At 51.8% G+C, this 27,008-nt stretch overlaps 2 protein-coding genes across 3 annotated transcripts; both read right to left on the bottom strand.

Moving 5' to 3' along the window:
• Positions 1-735: 735 nt before the first annotated feature.
• LOC128802060 (uncharacterized) lies at positions 736-6,575 on the bottom strand. Of its 2 annotated transcripts, XM_053968256.1 has the most exons (14): positions 6,012-6,575; positions 5,489-5,553; positions 4,898-5,046; positions 4,428-4,575; positions 3,995-4,182; positions 3,770-3,907; positions 3,380-3,494; positions 3,066-3,206; positions 2,695-2,871; positions 2,406-2,561; positions 2,142-2,243; positions 1,673-1,775; positions 1,344-1,400; positions 736-1,054 (listed from the first exon to the last, which is right to left on the bottom strand). In XM_053968256.1, exons 1-14 carry the CDS (start codon positions 6,130-6,132, stop codon positions 855-857), a joined length of 1,860 nt encoding a protein of 619 aa, XP_053824231.1. In that variant the 5' UTR covers positions 6,133-6,575; the 3' UTR covers positions 736-854. The 2 variants fall into 2 exon arrangements, with proteins under 2 accessions (XP_053824231.1, XP_053824230.1); XM_053968255.1 differs by lacking the exons at positions 5,489-5,553; positions 6,012-6,575 and having other exon boundaries at positions 4,898-5,461.
• Positions 6,576-25,755: 19,180 nt separating this feature from the next.
• Positions 25,756-26,692, bottom strand: LOC128802068 (olfactory receptor 14C36-like; the record flags this gene model as incomplete). The annotated part of the gene is made up of 1 exon (XM_053968257.1): positions 25,756-26,692. A coding segment is annotated over one exon (885 nt), but the record flags the coding sequence as incomplete, so codon positions are not given.
• Between the last annotated feature and the right edge of the window lie 316 nt (positions 26,693-27,008).

Genomic DNA, 27,008 nt, shown 5'->3' on the forward strand with positions numbered 1-27,008 from the left:
ACCAGCCCCTGCTTTGACTGACAGGGGCCTCGCCCATCACATCTCTCCCAAGGCTGCAGGCATTTCACAGGCCAGAATCTGAAGGGGCGCAGAGATCAGACCAGTGAAATTATCCAGACTGGCTTTTTCAAAGGCCCTTTAAAAGGAAGGGCTTGAGCACAAATGCTTTCTGTTTGTCCCATGAGCATCAGGCTGAGTGGTCTCTTTGGCTCCAACCCACTTTCCTCCTCGAGCCAACGTTACCCACTGCCTCCCACATCCCTCCCGTGACTTCCCACTGCCTTGTCCTGTCAGGGCTTTCACAGCCCCTCATCCCTTGCTGGCCCCATCCCCTCAGGGTCTCCCTCAGCCCGGCCAACCTGCCTGGCAGCAGCGCCGCAGCCCCACAGGAGCTCCCGAGGAGCCCCATCCAGAGGCACCTCGGAGCCCTCAGCAATGCAGCCAGCAACACACGGGCAGGAGGACACAGATGGCCGTTCCTGCCTGGGACAGGGCTTGTGGCCGTCTCCAGGCACCGGTCTCACAGGGATCCCTGGAACTCCGGCACCTGCCCACTGGCTCTGTTGGCAGCACAAAGGCTTCAGCAGAACCACCAAAGGCCAAGGGGCTTCTGGCCATTTTCCCTGCAAGCCTGCACGTGCCTGGGCAGCTTGCTGAGCCCAGGCACCCTTTGCTCCCTCTTCCTCTATGCCCTGCAGAGCCTGGGCAGCAAAAGAAAGATCCTGGGAGTCTGTCTATTACAACACATCCTATATTTATATGCTAAAGAAAAGCAAAAAAAAGGAAAGAACAACCTCGAAGAAATGAAACATTCCTGCTGGCTCAGGTGGCCCCAGCAGACAGAGCCTCTGGGATCAGCACTCTGCAGAGCTCCAGCAGCGCAGCCAGCCGAGCCCCAACAGACGAGGCCGTGTCCTCCATGCCCTGCACAGCTGATCATGCAGGCTGTCCAAGATGGAATATCCAGCTCTCTCTACTGCCTGGAGGACGTACAACGTTTGAATTGACAGGCTTCCAACGGCGACACTGATGTCATTTGTCATGCCTTCAAGGGCTGAAAGAGAGAGCAACAGAGCCATGGTCAGATCCCGGATCTGAGGGGACCCGAGGAGACCTCCCTGCCAGGGCCATCCCAGCCGGCTCTGGCCACGGCCAGCAGGGAGCAGGGACCAACGGGATCAGCCCGAAGCTGCTGGCCACGAATCCCCCAGGTGGCCCTGAAATCTCTGTGTGCTCTGCCCACGCCGCCCCTCATCCGCACAGGGAGCAGAGCCCTCTGCAGCCGGGGCACGGCTTGCAGCTCCCCCGCCAGCCCCCGCTGACAGCCCGCTGCCCTCACTCACCCTCACAGATGAGCTGGAGCTCTTCCTTCTTCCCCCTCAGCTGCCGCCCGGCCATCCCTGCCAACACAGAGCCTGTCACGGCCCAGCGGCACAGCTCCCTGCCAGCGGCGCTGCCAGCCCTGTGGCCACACGGCCTCCTGGCCCGGCAGGGCTCAGCCGGGCCCTTGCCGCACGCTGCCGCCCAAGGGCACGGCTGCGAGAGGGCGGCAGCAGCGCCCAGGCCAGCCGGGGCTCCACCCCGCCGGGCCCGGATGGCGCTGCCGGGGCAGCAGGCGGGGCTGGGGCCGAGCTGCGGCGGGGCGGGGAGGGAGCCCGGGCTTGCGGCTCACCCAGGAACCTGATGGCCGCCTCTCGCAGGGGCTCCTGTGGGCTCTCCAGGTAGGGCATGGCCTGGCGCAGGTGCTCGGCCGCTCTGCTGCTGTCGTCTGCCAGCTGGAGAGAGCGGCAGGAGAGAAGGGTTGGCGCAGGCTCAGCCCCTGGACCGGGCACTCCCTGCGCCCAGCCCCGGCCTCCCCTGCCCGCACCGCCCGGAGGCGCGGCCAGCAGCCGCTGGCACCGGGCTCAGGAGCGGGCAGAGGGCCGGCTGCAGCCCGGGGAGCCGCGGGGCCGCCCCGCCACGAAGCCCCGCCGGGCCGGGGCTCCATCGGCCCCGGCTCGGGCCCACAGGAGCCTGGAGAAGAGCCCACGCGGCCTCTGGCTGCGGCAGCGGGCAGGGGCACAGCTGCCAGCTCCGCACACTGAGCACCGCGCTCAGGGGGATTCTCCAGCCTGAGGCTGGCATTTCCAGGCCGTCCTTACCAGGCACTCGGTGAACTTCCACAGCTTCTTCTTCTTCACCACCTTTTCAAGATCCCTTCTCTTCAGGAACTTGGCCACACAAAGCAGCGTTTCCTGAGAAGCCTGGAGAGCAGCAGAGACGCGGAGATGGCCCCAGAGCCCAGGGTGCAGGACCTGTGTCCCTGTGCCAAGGCCTGGAGGAGGCTGCAGCCCAGCAGGCGCCAGGGCAGGAGGCAGCTGAGCCGCCTCCCAGGGAGACAACAGCAGCAGCCCACGAGTCCTCACCTGTGCCACACGCCCATCCTCATCATGGCAGTGGAAGAAGAGTGGCAGCAGGCTCTGGCGCACGTGTGTCTTCAGGGCCTTTTTGTCCTTTCCCAGTGGAAGAGACACCAATGCTTGGAAGAGCAGGATGGAGAGCAGCTGCACCTGGCTATTGTCCTGTATGAAAGGAAGAAAAAAAGACCTGAGCATCGGCTGCACAAGGCTCAGCTTGGCTCAGGCCTGGAAATCCACAGGGCACAAAGCGTCCAGGCAGCAGCCAGTGGCTGTGGCTGGAGGCAGCAAGCCTTACGTGGTCAAAGAGTGGCAGGAGCACCTCAACCAGCCGCAGTGCAATGGAGCTGCCTATCAGCATGTCCTTGTCCCGGGAGATAAAGCTGAGGAGCATGACTGTCATGCTAACTATCTCTCCATCTGCGTCGCACAGGAGCTCCGCAAGACTTTCAGTCAGGCTCCACATTTTTTCACTCTGTGCGGAACACAAGTTTGTGAAACGCCATCCTGCTGCCGCAGGGCCTAGAGGCCAAAGGGCTGTTGCGGAGCACTTGGGCAGCTGAAGCAGGAGGCAGGAGAGCTGGGAGCAGCTGCCCCAGCGCCTAAAGCCCAGCAAAGCCCAAGCGACTGCATTCCCGAGCGCAGCCTCAGCCACTGTCCCCTTCTCACCATCGAGGGATTGTCAATGAGCTTGAGAAGGGCCCTGAGCACCAGGCGACGCCTGTCCCTGCACTTGCTCCACAGGTGCCTTGACAAGATTTGCAGGACGCTGTTAGCACTGCCTTCACTCAAGTTCAGGCACTCGAGGACCTGAAAGGCACAGGGCAGTGACAGGGGACCCGGCCGGCAGGAGCCCGGAACCGCACAGGGCTGGGCCCAGGCAGCAGCACAGGGCGCGGGCACCCAGCCCAGGCAGCTGCGGCTACGAGAGGGCAGAGAGCTGGGAGGCAGCGGAGCGAGGCTGCGCTGGCCATCAGGCTCACCTCCACAAGGAACGCCAGGGCGGGCAGCTCCCAGCGTGGCTCCTGTGTGCTGAGCAGCCGGAGCAGGTAGCGAGCGATCCGGGAGCACAAGGGGATGGAGACACGGGATATCTCCCTGGCAGGAGAAAAAGTAACCAAGACTTTGGGCCGGGGGACAAACCTCTCCCAGGACAGACTCACAGAGGTCTGGTCTTTCCCCAGCATCCTGCAAGGGGCCCTGGGCTATCTGGGAGGCGGCTCCTTGTGGGTACCCTCCTCTGCCAGCCTTTTCCAGTCTGCTTGGCTGTGCCTCGGTGACAAGGCCCTCTGGCCCACGACCACTGGGACTGTGTGGGGCACCCTGGGCACAGAGCACAAATGTCAGAGGCAGCGGGGAGAACGGGGTCTCACCTGGCCAGCAGACCCACGGCATAGTGGTGGGTGTCAGCACACAGCAGCGTGTCCCAGCCATGCTTGTGTTCCATTGCCAGCACCACATCCTCGTGCTCCATTTGGCAGAGCAGGGACTTCAGGGTCCGCACTGCAAACCTGCGTGCAGAGCAAAGCCCAGGTCACAGTGGGAGCACTGGCTCCTGCCCAGGGATGTGGCAGGGACAGAGGAGTGGGATGGAGTACCTGTTGGGGCTGGTGGCAAGGCCGTATTGCTGCTGGCATCCCTTCCAGAAGGTATCGACCTCCTCTGGCATATCCAGAGTGCTGAAGAACACTTGGAAGAGCAGATGCACAAGTAGGTGGGGGAAATACACCGTCACCATCTGTGGGACACAGGGCACCTGGAGGATCTTCCACATCACCACAGTTGCCTGCAAAGGACAAAGCCCCCCGAGACAGCGCTCAGTGCCGAGGTGTCTGTGTGGCAGGGCCCGAGCACGGGAGGGAGAGGCCCGGAGAGACACAGGGGGAGCAGCGGGCCTGGTGCCCCTGAAGGTGCCTCGAGGCCAGGTTTCAGCCCAGCGCCTGAGGCAGGGAGATGCAGTGGGACAAGGAGGATGGAGAGCTGCTGGGCAGGTGGCCTTGGGGCCAGCAAAGGCCAGTTGCAGAAACTCACAGCCAGGACAAAGACACCGGTTTTGCCCCCATCAGAGGTGAACGTGCTGTACTCTGGCCAACTCCCCAGCACATCGAGGAGTATCAGCTGCACTGGCTCGGCAGTCCTGGGCGAGCACATGATGCTCTTCCACATGGTGAAAGCAGCTCTGCGGGGTTAGAGCTCTGTCTCAGGGGGGTCTGGGACACAGCACCATGGCCTGGGCAGCAGCAGGGACCTGAGCTGGCTGCCGGCTGTGCCTCTGCCCACTGCCCCTCGCCAGCAGTGCCCAGGCAGCCCAGGCCTGTGGGGACAGGCCCCTGAGGGGCAGCGAGGGAGCATGGCAGCAGGCTCGGGGGCTGAGGTGCCAGGGCTGGCAAAGGGAGCAGCCAGAGGGCCCTGGGGACTCTCTGTTGGTCAAACATCTGGGACAGGCTGTACAGGCTGATGGGCTGGGGAGCCCTGAGCCCTCTGGGCAGGTGGCCCCATACCTGCCACAGGATGGGGCCACACACAGGAGTGTCATTACTACATCAGTGGGCTGTTCTTCAGTGAGATCCAGCAGGGCCCTGTTCAGCCTGTGCTCAGCAAACTGATTGTCCATGAGCCACTGGTGGATGTACCTCACCATGGCGGGCACCTGGAGAAGGCACGGGGAGACTTGGAAAGCTGCCAGAGGGAGGAATGTCCCCAGCTTCCCCAGAGAAGTGCTTCCCTTGCCACCACACTGCCATGGCCTCAAAGGCTTCCAGTGACCAGTGGGCGTGGCTTGGGAGGCCAAGCAATTCCTGGGAGGATCAAAACCTGGCCACAGGCTGCTTATTTGCTTTGGATTGCAAAACCCCTCCTCTACGATCATATCAAGCAGGGCAGCACAGGTCTTGGTTTTGAAGGTGTGTAAATATGCTCTGAGCCCTCTGCCCATGGTGCTGGTCTCTTCCACCTGAATCCTCTTGATGAATTAGCAAACCAGGTGTAGGAGAAGGGCAGGAAGCCAGGGATGTTCCACGGAATGCTCCAAGCGCGGTGCTCGGCTGAGCGATGACAGCAGGCCCAGCCCAGGTGGGGATGGCTGCAGGTACCTCCACTGTTCTGCGGAAGAGGCCACGGGCGGGGTCCTGCTCTTGTGTGCGGTCCACGGCTGCATCTGGCAAAGAGCGAGCGCAGCCAGAGCTGAGGGGCTGCTGGAGAGGCCGGAGAACACAGCCCAGCCCTGAGCTCCCCAGGCAGGGACAACCCCGGGATACCCCAGGGGATGGAGCACGGCCACTGCGGGGTGTCTGCCCAGCCCCTCTTCTGTCCTGTCCGTGGGCATGTCCCCAGGAGATGGGATGGGATGCCATGGGATGGGATAGGATGGGATGGCATGGCATGGCATGGCATGGCATGGCATGGCATGGCATGGCATGGCATGGCATGGCATGACATGGCATGGCATGGCATGACATGGCATGGCATGGCATGGCATGGCATGCGATGCCATGGGGAGCCATGGGGTCCCATGGGATGCCATGGGATGGGATGCAGTGGGATGCAGTGGGATGGGATGGAATGGTGCCAAGCTGGCTTGCAGACACCAACCCTAAGCCCAGCTCTGCCACTCACCCTCCTGTAGAGTCTTGAACCGCACCACCTCTTTGATCTCCTCTATTGGGGCAGCTCCAGGGCCTTCTTCCTCCTCCTGCACCCAGGCCAGCTTGGGCCCTCTCAGGGATCTCTGCTCCATGGCAGTGACTGGATTTGAGGCTACTTGCAGGAGAGATGCCTCGGAAATCTCCGAGTCAGCAGGTCCTGCAGTCGTGCCTGGAAGGCACCTTCAAGAGAGAAGCCTCAGGAAGGCTACAGGACAGCAAGTCCTGCACTCTGGTCTCGCGGGCTCCTGCCACAAGGACAGGAGAGTCCTGTCAAGGATTGTGGTCAGGCCTCGAGGGCACCGGTGGCAGGGATGGAAGATGCCTCCGGGGCACCAAGTCCCACGGTCTGCCCTCAAGGGCACCTGCAGAAGAGAAGCCTCAGGAAGGCCACAGGTCACCAAGTCCTGTGGTCTGGCCTCGAGGTCAGCTGCAGGAATAACGCCTGGGAAAAGGTCCGGGTCAGACACGAACGAGTGTGCTGTGCGGGGGCTCCTCACGGCACCGCTCTGTCCCGTCCTGTCCCGTCGCGTGCTCCAAGCACTCTGGCGTGGTCTTGTCACTGCCAGCTCCTATGTCACCCCGTGTCACAAAGGGCCCTTGGACATGCTGTCCCATTCCATGACACGGTGACCACGCAGCACCGTGTCACAAAGGGCCCCTGCACACACTGCCCCCTGCCCTGGGGCTGCCCCCGACCCACCCAAAGTGGCCCATGTTGGAAGGAATTCCTCACCCCAAGTGTCTAAGACAGCCCGACAGGGTCTTTAGGAATGGCTGAAACCATCAGCAAACGCTGCCCTGCTCTGCGGGCTCAGGGCAGCAGAAGGAGCCCCCAGGGCTGCCAACGCAGCTGTGCTGGGAAGGGCACAGGGCCTTCCACAGAAGCTGGCACGGCCTCCTTGTGACACGTCCTGGCTGGTGGCCATCCTAAACCCGCGGGTGTGACACAGACAAGGAACGTGTGGGCCAGAGCACCAATGCTGCTTGGACCCCTGGGGCCCGGGGAGCGCTGACATCAGCATGTGTGGCAGAGTCCCTGCCCAAGCAGACCTGCCACCCCCCGGGCCCTGGCAGCGCTGGTGCCCTTCTCCTGCCCCAGAGACCTGTGCCCGTGGGGGGCTTCTGTGCCAGAGGGAGCCGAAGCCCAGGTGCATTGGGGGCTGCGCTCCTGCCTGCAGGGGCTCTTGGCAGGAGCACCTGGAGCAACTGCTGGCAACACTTGGTCTCTGTCAGAAGCTCTTACTCCATGCTGAAATTATTTTCTCATTGAAGTTCTTGCCTTCAGCACAAAAACACCTTAGTGGCCAAGGCACGGAAGAAATCTGGCAAGTAAGAATCCTCAGTTCAGGAAAGCTTGACTTCCCATTGTTCAACTCAAGTAGTTCCAAAAATTTGCAAACTTCCCAAATTAATTTGGATAGCCTGAGGAGGTGAAGATTTGGAATTTTGCTTCCCATCTCAAAGCAGCAACTCATTTGCCTTAACCTCATCCACTGAGGGTCACTTCACAGAACCTAAGACTACACAAAAAAAGGGCAAAAACAAGGACCATTCTTCGGTTTTCTATGAAGGGATGATAATATCCTAATTCTCTTAAGGAATAAAAGCTCTCAGGAAATGAAAGTCCACTCAGTGGTACAAAAGTAGCCCAAAGAAATGAGTAGATGGCAGAAGGGCGAATCCTCCCCCTGGTACAGATATCTAAGTGGCCAGTAAAGTGCAGCTCTCCCCTCTTGTTCCCTGCAGCAGAATCAGGAGCATGAAGAGGAAAAGTCACAGATATTCTTTCTGCCCTCCCTAAGCAAAGCTGTGCCAAAGCACAGATGCTGCCTTCAAAGTGACTCAAATTCCAGCCTAGACCTCTCCCCTTCCACACAACTCCTTCTCCAACACCCCACCAGCAGAAACCCCCCCAAACTCCTGCACAGAAGCCCTCAACACCCTGCCAGGAGCCCCAGCTGTCCCCATCCCTCCACAGAGCTTTCCCACCCTCCAGCAGACGCCCTGGTTCCCTGCAGGTGCCGTGGGATGGCACTCAGGAGGATCTGCTCCAAGGCCTTCCCCTGGAGCAAGCTCAGGCTGCCAGGCCTATGGTTCCTGGATCATCCTTCCCACCGAGCCTTCCTGTGCACGGCTGTTCCATTTGCACCTTTGTGCTCAGCTCGGACTTCTCCACTGACCCACGAGTGCTGGGGAAGGATGGAGAGCAGCCTGGCAAGCTCTTTCTCCAGCTCCCTCTTTACTCTCGGGGAGGTAGAACATTCCACAGGAAAACAACTGCTGCCACAAGGAGCGGGTGGCCTCAGGCACCTTTGGCAAGGAAACAAGGCCTTTGTTTGACAGAAGGAAGCACAAGCAATTCACAGGAGTAAACAAGTAATGAGCACAGACATACCGAAGTACTTAGCAGCAGTTAGCATAAGAAAAGCCTGGCAGGCCTAACTTGACCTGAGAGTGACTTGACAAAAAGCTTTAGCCATAGTCTACTAGAAGAACTAAGGGCAAGTGTGGAGTCAGCCCTGTGCAGGGAAGCCATGAGGAAGACTTTGTGCTGCTTTGGGGCATGGAGACGGCTCCTGGCCAGGGCCTGGACATCAGCTTCCAGTACAGGAATCTGACACAATGTATTTCTAACCCCCTGCCTATCGAATCACCTCAGCAGTGTAAAGATGGATGGTATGTTTGATACAATTCCTACATCAACCCCCTGAAATTTATAGGTGGTGGAGAAACATTTCAGTGGGTGCAGAGCCCTGCCCTCCTGCCAGGTCAGTAAAAGGGCTTTTGGCAAACAGTGCATTTGTCTGGGGAACACCAACACACTCTTAAGAAAAGCTGGCAAGGCTGAGTGACTTCAGGTCCTTTCAGGACAGGCACTCCAGCTGTAGCTTGTATTCCCCCAAGTGTGTTTCCAGGTGGAGGTTCAGAGGTGCAGCCCAGGGCCCTCTACAAACACAAGCTGCCTGCTGCCTTTTCACCTGTCTGAATGCCTGCTTGGGGTCACGGCAGCAAAACCAGGCTGTTCCAGGCACAGCCCAGAGCCCTGTTCCCACAAGACGCTCTTACCAGCACCTTCCTGCAAATGAATATCATCTAGGATATCATGCTCTGGTTCCACGAGAAATTCCTCTACACATTCCCCTTTTTCTTTCTGGACCACCCAGGCTCTATTTACAATAGACTCTAAAGTTTTCTTCATACACAAAAAAAAATACTGCCAAAGATAATAAGCACAGCAAAAGTGACAAGAAGGATTCTACTTCCTTCCATCAAGAAGGTTTTCAGCCATCCAGTAATTCCACATTTCTTGAGCCATTTGTCCATAGATTTTCAACAATAGTAAGCTTTTTCATATTCTCTTGAAGTAGGGAAATTCTCTTGTGAATAGAAGCAGAGTGATCAGAAAGATTAATGCAACACATTCCTTCAAAATCCTCACAGCTAATTCTAATTGGTGTACACTACGCTTAACACGTTGAGATTTGTGACTTATGTTGAGTACCTGTTGGATGCTGGGGGCAAATGATGTTAATTTGCCAAAGTAACACGGTCCTCCTGCTGCTTTAGCAGGTATGGCAGGCCAGGCACGATCCCCACAAATGAGGAATACTCCTGGAGGTTACATCTGTGCCGTGGCCCTAAACCATGGAACAGGCCAATTGTCACAAACAGCAGTAATGTTGTACCAAGGGGATCCAGGGGCAATGCAAGTACTATTACTTCTTGGTTTGAATGCCTGAAGGTTTTCGGAGCTAATGTCCTTTCTCTGAAATCCAAAAACTAGACAGTAATTTCCTGGAGCAGACCCTGACATGTCAAGCTCCTGAGGTTCTTTTTATACCTGTAACATTCAGTCCTTTTTGCAATTAAGAATGCTCGGGACCCTAGGGAAGTTTGTTGAAATGTTGAGTTGTTTGCAGCAATTAATTGGAACGCCTTTTGTTTCATTTCATTCTTGTGGATATTCTCAGTTCAGTCAGAGAGAAAAAGAGAGATTTCTACCAGGCTGGGCCTGGGAGAGAGTTGGAAAAGAATGTAAAGAATTCACTATGTCTCTTGTTGTTCATATTGTTTATAGATATATTCTGCCACCGTGCATCATTCAGAGCGCACCAATGGTGTGAGATGATTTTACTTTAAGACCAATGAAATTTGTCTGCACAATGTTCTCACTAAAGAGAGTGGTGCATTTGAAATAAATCAGTTTTCCTTCTCGCCTTCTGAACTGGAGTTCTTTGTTCCTGTCCTGCTACAACAACAACAACAGGTGGTAGTACAAAACTCATCTGCTGCTTGTTCAGGCTTGGGATATACTTTACTTTTTGTCCAAGGCCTGAATTCTGTGAGATTGTTCAAAGGAACTCTGATTAAACAAGTACAAAAGGGATCAGAGGGGGTAGCTAGTGATAAACAGAATGATTTTTGCCCTGTCTGATTGGCCCAGGTAACCCACATATTTTTTCATGGTTGGATGTTAATCCATGCTGTCTTCTCCAAGGAGAGTTTTGTCAGTCCTAACAGCCCTATAATCAAATGAAACAATTTCATCCTTTTCTAATTCTTGTTCCTAACTGGCAAAATGAACACCACAGGCTAAGAGCTTGCGTTCTTTTTGTGGCTAAGACAACAGTGTAAGCCTTGGTTAAAAGATGCCAAAAGAAAGCTTCGTATAGGCCTTCAATATTTTCTGGTATCCATGTTTCTGGAAAAGGCTGATCTGGCTCAAGGTTCAGAAATGCCCTACCAGGTTCTTCAAAGGTAATACTAACAATGACGTCTCAGCAGTCTAAGCACAAAGCATGATCATTTTGCAAGTGGTTCCACTGTATAACAAAATTCTTTCCACAACTGCTGCAATGTAACACTATGTCAGCTTGCTTTCCACAATTCTCACAAGCAGAATTTTTACAGCACTTTCTTAACACAGCATTATAAGCCAGCAGTCCAAATGATTGTCCTGCTATGACTTTTGACACGACGTCTTCTCTGGAAGGTGGGATTGGTCCGAGTTCTTTGTGGACTCTCTTGAAGATTGGGAAGAAGTAGAGTTGATATCGATATTCCCTTCATTCTTCTGAGGTTGACATGCAGGGCAGACAAATCTGCTAGGGACCCACAAAGGTTCTTTACCTGTGGAAATACAGAAATATCCTTGACCGATAAAGAACACTGGACTGGGACCCTCCCAGTTGCCCATAGTCACATGTTTTTAGAATGAACTTGCATCCCAGGAATGGTTTGATTTTGACTGTTTTGAATAGCCTGATGATGTATAACAACAGGAGGCCCCTCTCTTCCTTCTGTTAGAGACAAGTAATTCCATGTAAAAAATACTTTATTTAACCGTTTACTTGCATCAATCTCAGTTGTCTTTTCTTTCCTCAAGTATTCTTTTATTGTGCAATCTGCTCTCTCGACTATGGCCTGTCCTGTAGGGGAGTGTGGAATTCCCCTGACATGTTTCACCCCCCATGTTATCATAAATCTAGCAACCCATAAACTACTGTAAGCAGGGCCATTATCTGTTGTGATTTCTGCAGGCACTCCCATAACTGTAAAACAGGCTGTTAAATGTCTTTTAACATGAACCGCCTTTTCTCCAGCCTGGGCAGTGGCCCAAATGAAGTGAGAGTATGTATCAATTGTTACATGGACACATCTAGACTTTCTAAATTCAGGAACGTGTGTTACATCCATTTGCCAAATTTGGAACGCTTTTAAACCTTTTGGGTTTAAACCCTATACCAGGCCCATGATGACTACACAGAGGACAGGAACGAACAATTCCATTTGCATCTGCCAAAGGGATTCTGTTCTGTCGATGCAATGATTATGCATTTTGATGAAACATTTTGTGAAAAATGCCAATCACTTGTTTTTAGAATTTTTAAATGTTTAATAATAATAATAAAATGGTTATAGAAATAGCAATACAATTAGAGCAATAAAAATTTAGAGTTAGGACAATTACAAGACAATTAAAAGCAAAGAATTACAGACATCCGGATGTTCTTGGGCACTAAGCTGCCAAAAACATGCCTTGCGAACAAAGGAATAACCCTTAAAAGCAACAGCCTGTTGCATATTCATCTATCTCATATATGATGCATACATTCCTTGCTAATTAAGAACTTTTCTGGTTTTTGTCAACTTCTTCCCCTTAATCCTGGTGCTTCCATAAAGATGGAGAGAAGGTAGAAGAATGTTTGTCTTTTCCGATAAGGAGGCCGTAACTCTTTGTGTCCTGTCACTGTTATCTGTTTGCGGAGAGTTTCTTGAATATCTTATCCCTTTCTTGAGCTAGTAAAAAATCTTACATCGCAGAGTTTCTATGTTAACATTATGTTATAACCTAAAACTATATTTAACACACCACTCAAGAGAATTAATACAGCATAACTTTCTAATATTACACATATCATATTCAATTTAGTATTTGTGAAAAGCCAGTCATAAAAGATGCATTTTTCACAATTTCATGGCTGTTTCAGGCTTCTTCGAATTTGTTTCTTGGAGGTGTTATTGCAAAACAACTGACTGCTTCATCTGCTCGTGCATTGCCTTTACCTAATCTAATGTTCCACTGATGGATTCTGATATGCATCATGCAGAATTCTTGTTCTCTTTGCTGAAGCGTGATATGTAACTGTACAAACAGTTCACCAAGCTTGCTGATTTTTTGTTTCTCGTAGCAAAGCATCTTCAATGCGCCGACTACACACAATGACTCTGATGCTATGTTTACAGGCGTATCTTTCCAGTTTCCAAAAGCCCAGCACACGGCTTTGGGTTCTAAGGTTTGGAGGCTGTCTCTCTGTTGCCCAAGGATGATGTGCTTCTGCCAGTGATTTTCTGATTGCCACACACATGCAGCCTCCTTCATTTTTCACCCTGCATCTGTAAACACCGTTGGACCTTTAACTGGCCTTTCAGAACAGAGCGGCCTTTTGACCCGTATCGTTCAAGCATCTTCCAAAGAGGCCCTTTTGGTCGATTATTATGTACAGTTCCTGCAGAGCCTATCAAGGCTTCTTGCACTTCAATTGAATGCCACAGGAGCCATTCCAAATCATCTCCACGGACCGGGATGCTGATGTCTGCAGCCTCAGCTCCATCTAGTTCAATGATTCTGTCCCTCCCTTTCCTTACCAAAGCTGCTAATGCTTCTGACTGAAATGATATATGATGCCATAGTTGCATTGGCAAAACCTCCCACTCAAGAATGATGGCCGTGTCCTCCCCCTTTTTCTTTTGCCATTGTAGGATAATGGCAAGGGGAGAAGTGGTGGCGTTGCAGATCAGAAGAGATAATGGCTGATCTGGCAATCGGTGATTACTCCACCTGTAAATTCAAACTCCTGTTTGAGTCTTACGAGCTACTGCATCCAGGGCAGCCTGTTGTTCTGGTGAACAGGTGCGGGTACTATGTGCCTCGGTGCCATGCAGCCAAGACTGGAAGGGGAGGAGGTCATCATTGGTGATGCCAACTAGATTACAAACCCATTGTAAGTCTCCCAAAAGCCTTTGAGCATCATGCAGGGTACTGATCTGTGACAGTGATGGTTACCTTTTGTGGCCTGATCTGAGCGTCCGAGATGACCCAACCCAGGTATTTCCATGGTACAGAACGCTGGACCTTTTCAGGGGCGACAGTCAGTCCACAGGAGTGCAAATGGTTGATGATCCACTCAAATTCACTATCTGTTAAAGCACTTTCGGCAGCAAACAAAATATCATCCATGTGGTGATAAATGAGCATGTGAGACCATCGTTTTTGCACAGGCTGAAGTGCCCAATCCACAAAGATTTGACACATACTTGGACTCTTTCTGGACCCCTGGGGTAAAACTACCCATTCATAGTGTTTGGCAGGGGCTGCACGGTTGACAGATGGCAGAGTAAATGCAAACCTCTGTGTATCATCAGGGTGTAAAGGAATTGTGAAAAAGCAGTCCTTTAAGTCTATTATTATTATTATTTGCCAATTTTGTGGGATCTTTGTAGGAGCAGGAAGGCCAGGTTGCAGTGCACCCATACCTAACATTTGATCATTAACTTTTCGTAAATCATGCAAAAGTCTCCACTTGCCAGATTTTTTTCAGGATGACAAATATAGGAGTGTTCCACGGGCTTGTGGAAGGTTGAATGTGACCGGCTTTTAGCTGTTCCTGCACTAACTCTTCTGCAATGCACAGCCTTTCTGAGGTCATCGGCCACTGATCTACCCACACTGGTTTTTCAGTTAACCATGTAATTTTTAGAATGGGCAGCTGCCGCCCAGTGGCCGTGGCACAAAATGCTGCTCTGTTGTCAGGACCAGTCCCGGTTGTGACAAAACGTCCCATCCAATCAATCCTGGTAAAGTGTGTGGAAGTTGCATTACATCAGGTTTAATTACAATTGTTTGGCCATCTTCAAACTGCAAAGTAATTAAGTCTTTACTTTGTTTTGGTGCTTTTGCTCCTCCCACCCCCACTGCTTAGGCAACTGGAGATTGTAATTCCCATGTCTGAGCCGAAATATGTTGATTAATGATGGTGACATCTGCTCCAGAGTCTAGTAGTGGTTCTAAACTAATTTGTTGTCTGCCCTTTTTCAGTTGAATTTTTGGATATGGTCTTTGATTAAGGTCCAATGTGAAAAACACACCATATCCAGAGGATCCAAAACCTTTATTTCCTCTTACATTTGCTACTTGGCCTTGTTTTTTGAGTTTTTCATAATACTCTCGATGTGTAAGGAAGTATTTGTGCAATCTTGCTGCCATTAGGAATTGTTACAGGGGGTTGTAAAGCACAGGCCATGGTTTGTACTTGCCCTATGAAATCGCATATATTACTTCGGGTAATGCAATTACTCCTTGTTTGCTTGTTGATGACCTGGCAAGTAAAAGCCCTCCGACTGGAGACTCAGCCCTGAGCACAGGGCCTTTTACTTCAGCTGGAATCAATGTTACCTCTTTGTTGCTCAGGGATACCTCCACTGTGGTTGCCAAGTCCACTCTGAGACTCCCTCGGGTGGCTGGGACGCGCTGGTATAGGAAATCGTATTTTCCATCTGTGTCGAAGGGCTGTGTTGGGTTGAAGGGGTCTGTACTTGTGTCTTTGTGCGGAGACAGGTCGCGCTGCTCTGCATGTTTCTTGACGGTTTGTGAGTACAGGCAGCGGTGGCATGAGTGTCAGAGTTACTCACATGACACCAAACAGTTTTGGAACAGGTTCGCCACATATGCCCAAATTCACCGCATGGGAAGCAGGTAGCAGTTTTAATCTTTCTGTTATTTTGACCTTTTTTTTAGCTTGCTTGCCTCTGTTTCCAGACAGAGCAGCTGCAATTACATGACCTTGTTCCTTTAATGTTTCTTTCATCGCTGCCGTGAAGGCGGCTGTCTGATTATTCTGTTCTGCCCGAGTGGCTCTCATAAGCATTTTGACCACTGGGCTCCCTTGGGGTAATGTTGCCAGGATTGCTCTCGCTCTGGGATTTGCTCCTTCAAAAGCGAGAGTGCGGAACATATGTTCCTGGAGTTCAGGAGGCAAATCTGCATTATCTTTTATTGCTGCTGACAAAGGGTCTAGGAATAGTCCATAGGGCTCTGTTCTTCCCTGGTGGACAGTGGTCTAAGGTGCAGGTTTTTTCTTATCAGGTACAGACAGAAGAGCTCAGTGGGCTAAAGTCTGGGCAATTTGGTGCATTTGAATAGGATATTGTAGCTGAACCTGTGTGTTAGAATAGGGTCCTTGCCCAGTTAGCATGTCTGCCTGTATACCATACAGAGGGTCTCCTACTATTAAATGTTTATTTGCTTCTTCATATGCTAATCTTTTGAATTCTCTTTCAAACAACAAATACTGAGACAGAGTGAGGAGAAGGGAAGCAACTCTTGCACAGTCAGCAGGGGCAAGGACATCTGCTGTAGAAATAAATGGAATAATTTGTCGAGTAGCTTCTGATCGAATACCATGGGTAGTAACTGCTTGTTTTGCTGGTTGCAATATTTTCCAATCATGAGGTTCCCAATTGGCTTAATTATTACTGACTATTACAGGGCAAGCAAGAGAACTGGCAGCCTGCCATTCACCTTCTATGATAGCATCTCCAATCACACCCGACCATCGCTGTTGAACTGGATCTTTTTCCGGCCTTGGTGCCTGCGGGGGTATTGCAAGGCATCCGGGCATCGGTGGAGCAGTAGGCTCCACAGGGGGTGTCACAGGGACTAGGACGGAAAGGGGTGTCGGAATAGTCTTTAGCACTGACACAGTCTCTGTTCGTTTTTCCAATTGTTCCTGCCGTATGGATAATTCTGCTAATTTCTTTAACACTTCTTGAATTGAGTCATTAGAATCCAATTTTTTAGCTTTGTACTTAGATTCAGAGCGCTTTGACCTTCTAACTCTATCTTTTTCCTCTCCCTCGGACTCAGCCGACAGCATAGATTTGTCTGATGCTATGTCAGGCAAAGGAGGGCACAGGGAAGGGCAGCATTCTTTTCTTTTCCTCTCTGCCCGCAAGCTGAAGCTGTCTTTTTCAGCCTTGCATCACCCACCGCCTCAGGAATTTCTTCTATTTCTGCTGCTTCAGGCTCTGCTTCCATATCTCTGGCTTCTCTTGAAGGGGGATCAGTTACTTTTTCTAATTTTTGATCAGCTGCAGCAGACTCTGATGGGGCAACCTCCTCTTTTTGTGATGGATTATTTAGCAATTCTTGCAAATTAGAGCAATCAGGGGCAGAGATTCCTTTCATGGGGACCTTTCCAACTCCAAAAAAGTTAGCGAGACATGACGACTTGGAAGGAACTTGTTGCTTTGTTCCACTCACATCGCCTCCCAAATCCTCAATGGGCAAGCTACCTTTTTCTCAGCTTAGCTCAAGGCAGCTACCTTTTTCTCAGCTTTCATAGTCTCTGAAGTATTGGTGATAGATTTCCAAGTAACTCCTAACTCCCTTGCTTCTTTTCCATGTTTTCCACCTTCTATCCTGATGTCCTGGAGGTAGTTTCCTACCTCTTGCCACTCAGATTCACTAAAGAGCAGGGCAGGTTCAGAAAGCTTTCCTTTTTTTACATGCCCATTTTATTAGGGCTATTACTTCTTCTTCTTTGGTGTCCTCACCTACTTTGAGAGGATAGTTGTCAGTAATTTAACTGCCATGTCTAATTCCATCGTGGTCTTACCTTGGCAGGGGCTTGATCGGCCGCTCAAGCTCCGGACTCTGCTCTTGCGTTTGCCTACCAGGCTGTCCTAGTTTAGTGCAAAATTTGGGAGAAGACATCCGGAAGGAGCCCCCAGAAAGCAAACACCCCACGGCTCCTCCCCCACCTGGTTCGGGAAGGATTTCCTCAGAGAGAAGTGGAAAAAAACCTGTTTATTTAACAAGCAAAACACTCCCCAGTAGAAAAAAACATCACCAGATGACAAAACCCTTTCACCATTCTGAAGAGATGACAAATTCAGAAAGTCTCTCCTGGGAGTGGTCGCCCAGCTATCAGTCTCTGGCGCTTGGGATGGCTGCTGCAGGTCACAAAATGCAGACTCTCAGTGTTTCTCGATGTTTCCCAGGTCCAGGTCCAGAGCAGGTCCAGATGATATTCAGGAAAGGGAAAGGGGAGGGAAAAAGAAACAGTCCAGGGTAAAAATTGGACTGCCGAGCTAAACTAACTAATAAGCAAAAGCAAAAGCAAGCAAGCCAGCAAGCAAGCAAGCCAAGCCAGCCAAGCCTCTCCTAGACACAGACCATGGGGGGAGGAGTGACGGCTGATAACAAGACAAAACAATCCTTCACTTTCAGAGTCAGTCCTGAAGGCACAGAACATAAAATCAGGCATAAACAGAACACACGATTTGGGATACAAGCACCATACCGTCACCCAAGGACACAGGCCTCTCCTGCCTCCAGCTCTCCGGCTCCCAAATCAGGTGCTTACCTGATGCTTGGGAGCCTTCTGCATTTAAGCGATCCGCATTTAAGCAAAGGAGTCCCTGTTCATGGTGCCAGTATGAAGAGGGTCCCACGGGGAGCTGGCCGGAGTAATGACACTCAAACCACTATGGCTAGATGTCCTCCTCCTTTATGGTCTAATTTATCCATATTTTATACCTTATTGCCTTACATCATACAATAGCTAATTAACATTCATTGGTTAAGGTCATATGATTACATCTACAAGTCACTTATTGATTGGCTGTTATACTACAAGCGTCTGATCAGGTTATAGTACGTGACAGTTTTCAGCATCCAGCACAGACTATTGTATTCATACAAAGCTTATTGTCTTTCCAAGGATGTCCTAAATACTTCTAAAGTAACTAAAGTATCTCCGTAATCTGCAGGCCAGGGTTGTCCAGTTCCTGCAAAGAAATGCCATCAAGGATATAATGCCCTTGTTCCATGAGAAACTCCTCTACATTTCTCTGATGTCACCCAGCTGGTCTCTAATGTCACAGCCTGTTCTGTGATGTCATAGCCTGCTCTGTGATGTCAGACCTCTGCCCTGTGATGTCACAGCTGACTCTGTGATGTCACAGAGACAGCCTATGATACCATAGTTGCACAATGACCTCATAACCCACTCTGTGATGTCATATCCCACTCTGTGACCTCATGTTCCCAGCTGATAAATTGTCTCCAACTGCTGAGCACACACAATGCTCATTCTGCAAAACCCTGGGCCTATGGAAAGCACATAATGCCCATTGTGTGAGAAGGGGAACTGAAATTCACCAGCATCAGTGTCCTGCCAGCTCAGCCAGGCTGACGGGAACATTGGTGTCCACGACCACCAGGGACCACCAGAGAGACCCCCCAGGACAGAAGAACGCATGCAAAATGAGAGGGGAAATGTGTTCATGATTTTGGGGAAATGATTATCATCTGTGTGTTTAGTCCCGGACAATCAATGAATATGTGTGCAAAATACAGAATATGAACAGAAACTGTCCTGCACTCAGCATGCTTGGCTTTGGGAGGAGCTATCCCCCGTGCATCCGGCTGAATAAAGAATGCTGCTTCCTAATGTTACATCGGGGTTAAGGAGTGTTCTGTTTTACCGAATTTTTGGTAACTCCCACTCCCAAGGAAAGCTCTGCCTCCTGCTGTTCACAAACAGAGAAGGGCTGGTGGCAAATGTGGGGGTCAGAGGCTGCCTGGGGCACAGTGACCATGAAATAATCAAGTTTTCAATGTTCTGTGAAAGAAGGAGGGGCATCAACCAAACTTCAACACAGGAATTACGGAGGGCAGACCTGGGTTTATTCAGGAAGCAGATTTGGAGAGTAGCAAATCAAGTACCGATTTTTTCAGGGAAACAGCCCTTAAAAACAAAGAGTTTCAGGAAGGATGGACACATCTCAAGAAAGAAATCCTAAGGGGGAAGGAGCAGCCTGTCCCTCTGTCCCTCTGTGCTGAAGAGGAAAAAGGACTGTTCTGTCTGTGCATGGAGCTTTTGTGGGAGCTCAGGAAAAAAGAGGGTGCATCAACTTTGGACAGAAGATCAGGCATGTCAGGAAATCTTTCAGGATTGTTGTTAGGTCGCGCAGAAAGTAGAGTGGTGAAAGGTCAATTAGAGCTTAACCTGGCCACTTCTGTGAAAAAGAATAACAATTGTTTTAAAAATAAACTAATAGCAAAAGGAGGGATAAGTAGAACTGTAGAGAGCTTGGCAGAAGAATGGTTAAACAGCAAGGGACATGAAACTGTAAAATTGGTCAAAGTATGAGGGGCTACGTGACTGCTGCAATGGTCAACATGACCCTGGGTATAGAAATCAGGATATGTAGAAATCAGAGTTTGCAAGAATCAGAATGCTGAAAACTGCTTGGTATGTAGAAATAGATAGAGAAGAACCAAAAAGTATCAATCACAAGAACAGCAAGAGCAACCGAACAAGACAGATGCACAAATCACACAGCAACCAATCATGAGCTTGGCTTTTGCAATATGCATGAACTAATTAACAAGTATATATAAACTTTGTAATTTGTTGCAATAAACTGAGACTTGATGATCATGATATCATGAGTCTTGTCTCCCGCGGCGCTTCTCCGACAAATGGTGACCCCGACGTGATCCAAGGCAAAGGCGGGAGAGGTGCTCCGTTGGGTTCGGGTCCTGCAGCTGGAAGGACGGCGACAGAGCTGCCAGTTTTTGCTCCGCGCCCTGAGTGACCACAGCGGTGGGCTCAGCTGATACATGCTGCCGAAGCTTGAAGGGGCCAGCAACGGTACCGACGCAACCATGGACAGGCAAGCAGCATATGATTTATTTAGTACTTTTCTCAGAAAAAGACAGGTTAGGGGGATTGACTTAGATAAGGATCTCCCTTCGCTCTTACATCATGCTCATTCTTATGGCTTTTTTGTAAACCCCCATACTGTTCATGAACTTTCAGAATGGAGAAGATATGGGGATAAGTTGTGGGAATTAGTGTTAGATGATGATAAACCGGGCAAGAAAATGAGTAAACTTTGGAGAGTGTTCCATAACGAATTGTTGATGTGTCAGGCAGAAAAAAGGGCGGTGGAAGGGGTACGAACAGCTCAGGAGAAAAATAAGGAATATGAACTCTCGCTTCTCTCCAGTGAGCCAAACCCTCCGGTTCTCACAAACTTTCCCATCCCCATCTCTGCTTCTGCAATGCCTGTACCTCCCATAGACACTGGTGGCATTGAAGTGCTACCGTCAGCTCCCCCTTTACCCCCACCGCCGCGTCCCCCTCCAGGCATATAAAACGTTACTGTAGCACCCGCCCTGCAACATCCTCCGTCTCCCGGCCAGGAGCCTGTCCCTGGGGCAGAATCTGACCTCGCGGAGGCCATGGCTAAAGAGAGACGTGAGGTATGGGCTGCTGTCGCACGGGAGGGTATGCAGACGGGGGACGCTGAGCTCTTCACGGCAGCACAGGAAACCCTTGCTTTTCCAGTGATATTTACGCCAAATGCTCAAGGGGGGTACACTGCGCAGGTCCAGAGCCTTGACTAGAAAATTGTAACACAGCTGCGTGCCACTGTGGAGAGCTATGGTATTACCAGTGAGCCCGCTAGGCAAATGCTTGATTTTATTTTTAATGCTCATACCTTATTACCATCCGATGTTAGGGGAATGGCCAAATTGATTTTTACCCCGCATCAACGCTTACTTTTTGAGGCACGCTGGAGAGAGGAAGCGGTAAGAAGCACCAATTTACCTAGGGCTCAGGGCGACCCTTTAGCAGGGCTTACTGTAGCCGAGCTTCTGGGAGAGGGTGCCCATGTACGTCTGGAACAACAGGCCGCCCTAGGACCTGACAAATTAAGGGAAGCCACAATAGTAGCAAGAAGAGCGATAGACAAGGTCAAAACCCCGGGTGGAGTCCCAATGTATATGGGGATTAAACAGGGTAGAGAGGAGCCTCTTGGCACCTTCGTGGATAAGATAATGGAAGCATTGTCCAAAGCAGGGGTGGCCGATTATATGCAGGATGCCCTACTCAAACAGTGTATACTGCAGAATAGCAATTCTACAACCAGAAATTTGATTACTTCCTTTCCTGGGGATTGGACCGTCCAAGCATTGTTAGAGAAGGCTGCTTCAGTGCCAGTTGGGTCTCAGGCGTTAATAGTTAATGCTTTACAAGAAATAGGACAAGGGTTACGGGAACAAGCAATAAGCTCTCAAAATCAGGTTTTAGCAGCCCTTGCTCCCCTTCAAGCTGCAGCTGCGCGCCCCCGTTCTAACACTACTGGAGAGGCACGAACAAGATGCTACCGCTGTGGAAACTTAGGTCACATTCGAAAAGAATGCGGAGCGACAGGAGTTTGGTGCCGCAGATGCCAATCAAATACCCACAACTCCAAAACATGCCGAAACAAGCAGGGAAACTCCCAGAGCAGCGCGAACAGCGGCCGCGCCAGGACACAAATGGCAGCTGCAGGAGTGAAACCTCCCAGCAACTCCAACCTGCCACCTGCGGGAGCCTCGGCTTGGACTTGGCAGCCGCAGTAGAGACTGATCTCTTGACCTCAAAACCATATAAGATTCCAACGGGAATTCATGGCCCCCTACAAATACACGGACAAACTATGGGAGGACGCATTATTGGCTGCTCTTCAGCCGTTATATTAGGCCTCTTTGTGGAACCAGGAATCATCGATGCCGATTGTTGCGGCGAAATTATGATCATCGCTCATACGTCATATCCCCCGGTGAAGGTACCAAAAGGTCAAAGAATTGCTCAGCTAATCCCACTCCCACAAATGACCAAGGGATTGGAACCTATGTCCCAGGTCCCTAGAACCCCGGAAGGATTTGGTTCGACAGGAGGTCTTGCATTGCTTACCCTAGACCTTAACACCCGCCCCAAAAAATCTTGCCGCCTGATTCATCAAGGACATAGCATTGTGCTTAAAGGACTTTTAGATACGGGTGCAGATACTAGCGTCATCGATCCAGGTCATTGGCCTGCGTCTTGGCCCACTCAGCCTGCAGCAACCACAGTGAGCGGTATTGGTGGGATGACACTTGTGAGCCGTACCCCGGTGCTGACTGTTGAGATTGAAGGGAGACAGGCGTCTGCAGCACTTTCTATAACAACTTTTGCAGAAAATGCTGAATGCACACCTTGTTGTGCAAAAAGAAAACGGGAAGTGTAGAGAGCTTGGCAGAAGAATGGTTAAACAGCAAGGGACATGAAACTGTAAAATTGGTCAAAGTATGAAGGGCTACATGACTGCTGCAACAGTCAGCATGACCCTGGGTATAGAAATCAGGATATGTAGAAATCAGAGTTTGCAAGAATCAGAATGCTGAAAACTGCTTGGTATGTAGAAATAGATAGAGAAGAACCAAAAAGTATCAATCACAAGAACAGCAAGAGCAACCGAACAAGACAGATGCACAAATCACACAGCAACCAATCATGAGCTTGGCTTTTGCAATATGCATGAACTAATTAACAAGTATATATAAACTTTGTAATTTGTTGCAATAAACTGAGACTTGATGATCATGATATCATGAGTCTTGTCTCCCGCGGCGCTTCTCCGACATAGAACTTCTACTCTTTATTGGATGCAGTGGGGAATAAAGTAACTAAAGATAAGGAAAAACTGAGCGGCTTAACTTGAGCCGCCTTCTTTGTCCCAATTTTCAACATTAGGACAGGTCATGCTCAGGACAAGTGTTCTCCTGAGCTGGTGGATGGGGACAGGGAGCAGAACAGCTCCCTGGAATCCAGGAGGGAGCAGCTGGGGACCTGCTGAGCCACTCAGATGCTCACAGGTGTCTCTGGCACCAGATGGAATCCATCCTAGGGGGTTGAGGGAGCTGGTGGATGAGCTCCCCAAGCTGCTCTCCATCATTTCTCATCAGTCTTGGCTCACCAGGGAGGCCCCAGAGGACTGGAGGTGCCAGTGTGAGCCCATCACCAAGAAGGGCTGGAAGGAGGATCTGGGGAACTGCAGGCCTGTCAGCCTGACCTCGGTGCCCGGCAAGGTTCTGGAACAGATCACCCTGAGTGCCATCACAGGGCACCCACAGGATGGCCGAGGGATCAGAGCCAGCCAGCGTGGATTTCAATGTCTGCATTGATGATCTGCATGAGGGGACTGAATCCACCATCAGGAAATTTGCAGATGACACCAAGCTGGGTGTGAGTGTGGATGTGCTGGAGGGTAGGAGTGCTCTGCAGAGGGACCTGGACAGGCTGGATCCAGGTCCAACAAGGTGAGGTTTAACAAGACCAAGTGCTGGGTCCTGCGCTTTGGCCACAAAAACCCCTGCAGAGCTAAAGGCTGGGGACAGAGCGGGACAGCCAGGCAGAAAGGGACCTGGGGGCACTGATGGACAGCAGGCTGGACATGAGCCAACAGTGCGCCCAGGTGGCCAAGAAGGCCAATGGCTCCTGGCCTGGATCAGGAATGGTGTGGCCAGCAGGAGCAGGGCAGTGATTCTTCCCCTGTGCTGGCACTGGTTGGGCAGCACCTGGAGTGCTGTGTCCACTTCTGGGTCCCCAGTTTAGGAAGGACATGGAGGGGCTGGAGCGTGTCCAGAGAAGGGCAACAAGGCTGGTGTGGGCTCTGCCACACAAGTCCTCTGAGGAGCAGCTGAGGGAGCTGGAATTGTTTATCCTGGAGAATAGAAGGCTCAGGGGAGACAAGGCGGTGTCAGGGCACAGGTTGGACTTGATGATCTCCAAGGTCTTTTGTAGCCTGGCTGGTTCTGTGATTCTCTGCAACCACCCTTGGAGCAGTTGCAGGAGGAGCCCTGGGCCTCCTCTTCAGAAGCTGCAGCAGCCCAGGTCCCTCAGCTTCTCCTTAGAGCCCCAAAGCCCATCCTGCCAGTCCTGCAGAGCCTCTCCAGCCCCTCCTCATTGCCCAGAACAGGGAGCCCCACAGGCAGACACAGCAGCCCAGATGTGCCCCCCTGGCCTGGGGTGCCTCTGGCAAGGGAGTAGCACGAGGCACTGCAGGAGCCTGCAGACAATTCCTGCAGCACTTGTGGGATGATCCTGCTCCCCAAGGGCCGTTCCCATGGTGCCAAGTCAGGAACTGCAATGGGGAGTGGGGCCAGAGAGGAGAGGGCAAACAGGGATGGGCTGTGTGCAGGGCAGGGAACAGGGCTGGGCAAGAGAAAGAAATTTGTAGAAGGAAGAGTAAAGAAAGTAAAGGTAAAGCCAAGGAAATGCTCAGGGCAATTTGGGGGTGGCTGCCAGGCAGCCCTGGCTCTGAGCAACAGCGTCTGCAGTGGGACAGGAAACTCCCAGCTGATGGGAACAAACTTTCTGGTTGAGTGCAGAGGCCAGGACAAAGCTGAGTGGTTTCCCTGGTGTCCCCCAGCCCTTCCTGGCCCCAGGGGCTGATGGCATTTGTGCACCCTCAGGTTCATTTCCCCACAGCAAGAGCACGGGGGTGCTCCCACCTGCTGTGTGCAATGCAAACAGGGGCTCCTGAGCCAGCGCTGCCGTGTCTGTGCCTGCAAGGATGGGGCACCTGTGTGAGCTGGTGGAGAGGCCAGGGCTGCAGAGGGGGGATGTTGTTGGCAGCTCCATGAGGATACTCTGGGACGCTGCCCTGGGCTGTCCAGCGCACTGGGGATGGATCAGCCCCTGCTCTGCTGCTCCTTCCCGTCTGCCCCAGGGCCCTGGCAGAGCACCAGCCGTGCTGTTTGCCCCCAGCCTGCCCCCGGCCAGCCTGGGGCTGCTGACAGGGGTTTTCTGTGCTGAGCATTGGCCTGGCCGTGTTCTTGAGAGAGCCAAGGCAAGGAGTCTGGAGCCCCCAGGCCCTGGCCTGAGGCGTCAGTGCTGCCCCAGCAGTGCCCATGGCCTGTCCCTGCTGCAGCCCCGGCACTGCCACCCCCAGGACTGTGCCCGGCCCCGAGAGCACTCAGGCCCTGCAGCAACACCAGGGCCACCAGGGCAGCGGGGCAGGGCCACAGGAGCAGCAATGGCAACACCAAGTGCTGCTGCTGCTGCTGGGCACAGCTGCTGTGCCAGCACTGATCTGCCCCCAGCTCTGCACACAGAGAAGGCAACAAAAGGGCATCTCTGCAGAAAACTTTGCTGGGAGATCCTTGAGTTCCTTTAAAGCCACCAAGAGCGCAGGCCCTCATTGACACAGTCTGGCCGCAGGGAAGGTGGAGAGAAACAAAATGAGAAATGGCAGAAACAAAGACATTGCTTTGTGGACGATATTGAAAAAGAAAAACAAAGAAAACAAACCTCCAAAACGAAACCAACAAGAAGAATCAAAGATTACTTTTATTTGAAGTGATTTGGCGAATTGCCCAGAAGTTTAATGTTCCTGAATGCATCCAGTCATCAGTCTCCACACTGCAGCCTTGAGCTCCTGGTTCCTCAGGCTGTAGATGAGGGGGTTCAGGGCTGGAGGCACCACCGAGTACAGAACTGACAGATCCTGGGATAGGGTAGAGATTGAGGGTGGCTTCAGGTGAGCAAACATGGCAGTGCTGAGGAACAGAGAGACCACGGCCAGGTGAGGGAGGCAGGTGGAAAAGGCTTTGTGCCGCCCCTGCTCAGAGGGGATCCTCAGCACAGCCCTGAAGATCTGCACATAGGAGAAAACAATGAACACAAAACAACACAAGGATAAAGTGGCAGTAACCACAAGATCCCAATGTTCCCTGAGGTAGGATTTGGAGCAGGAGAGCTTGAGGATGTGTGGGATTTCACAGAAGAACTGGCCCAGGGCATTGCCCTGGCACAGGGGCAGGGAAAATGTAGTGGCCGTGAGCAGCAGAGCATTGAGAAAGGCACTGGCCCAGGCAGCTGCTGCCATGTGGGCACAAGCTCTGCTGCCCAGGAGGGTCCCGTAGTGCAGGGGTTTACAGATGGACACAAAGCGGTCGTAGCACTTGATGGTCAGGAGGAAATACTCTGCTCCAATGAAGAACAGAAAGAAAAAGAGCTGTGCAGCACATCCTGTGTAGGAGATGGTGCTGGTGTCCCAGAGGGAATTGTGCATGGCTTTGGGGACAGTGGTGCAGATGGAGCCCAGGGGGCTGAGGGCCAGGTTGAGCAGGAAGAAGAACATGGGCGTGTGCAGGTGGTGGCCGCAGGCTACGGCGCTGATGATGAGGCCGTTGCCCAGGAGGGCAGCCAGGGAGATGCCCAGCAAGAGGCAGAAGTGCAGGAGCTGCAGCTGCCACGTGTCTGCCAGTGCCAGCAGGGGAGGAAGTGGCTGATGGAGCTGCTGTTGGACATTTGCTGTGGCTGCACAGGGGAACCTGTTCATGGAGAAAGGACAGGGAAGAGTTAGAGGAGATACCTGTAACCAAAATCAAAGCCATTTCCCATACACCCTCCCCAGGAATACAGAGACACACTTCTGTGTTCAAGAGTTCTGGGGTTTTCTTCACAAGCTCCCCTATATTTGTCCTGGTGTTCTTGGATGTCAGAAACCCTCAGCATTTCTGCTGCCGTCAGGGAGAACAGAGCAAGTTCTGTGAGGCAAAGTGGAGAGTGGAGAGTGAGGG

The sequence above is a fragment of the Vidua chalybeata genome, chromosome 33 (genome assembly GCF_026979565.1).
Source record: "Vidua chalybeata isolate OUT-0048 chromosome 33, bVidCha1 merged haplotype, whole genome shotgun sequence".
Taxonomy (NCBI): Eukaryota; Metazoa; Chordata; class Aves; order Passeriformes; family Viduidae; genus Vidua; species Vidua chalybeata.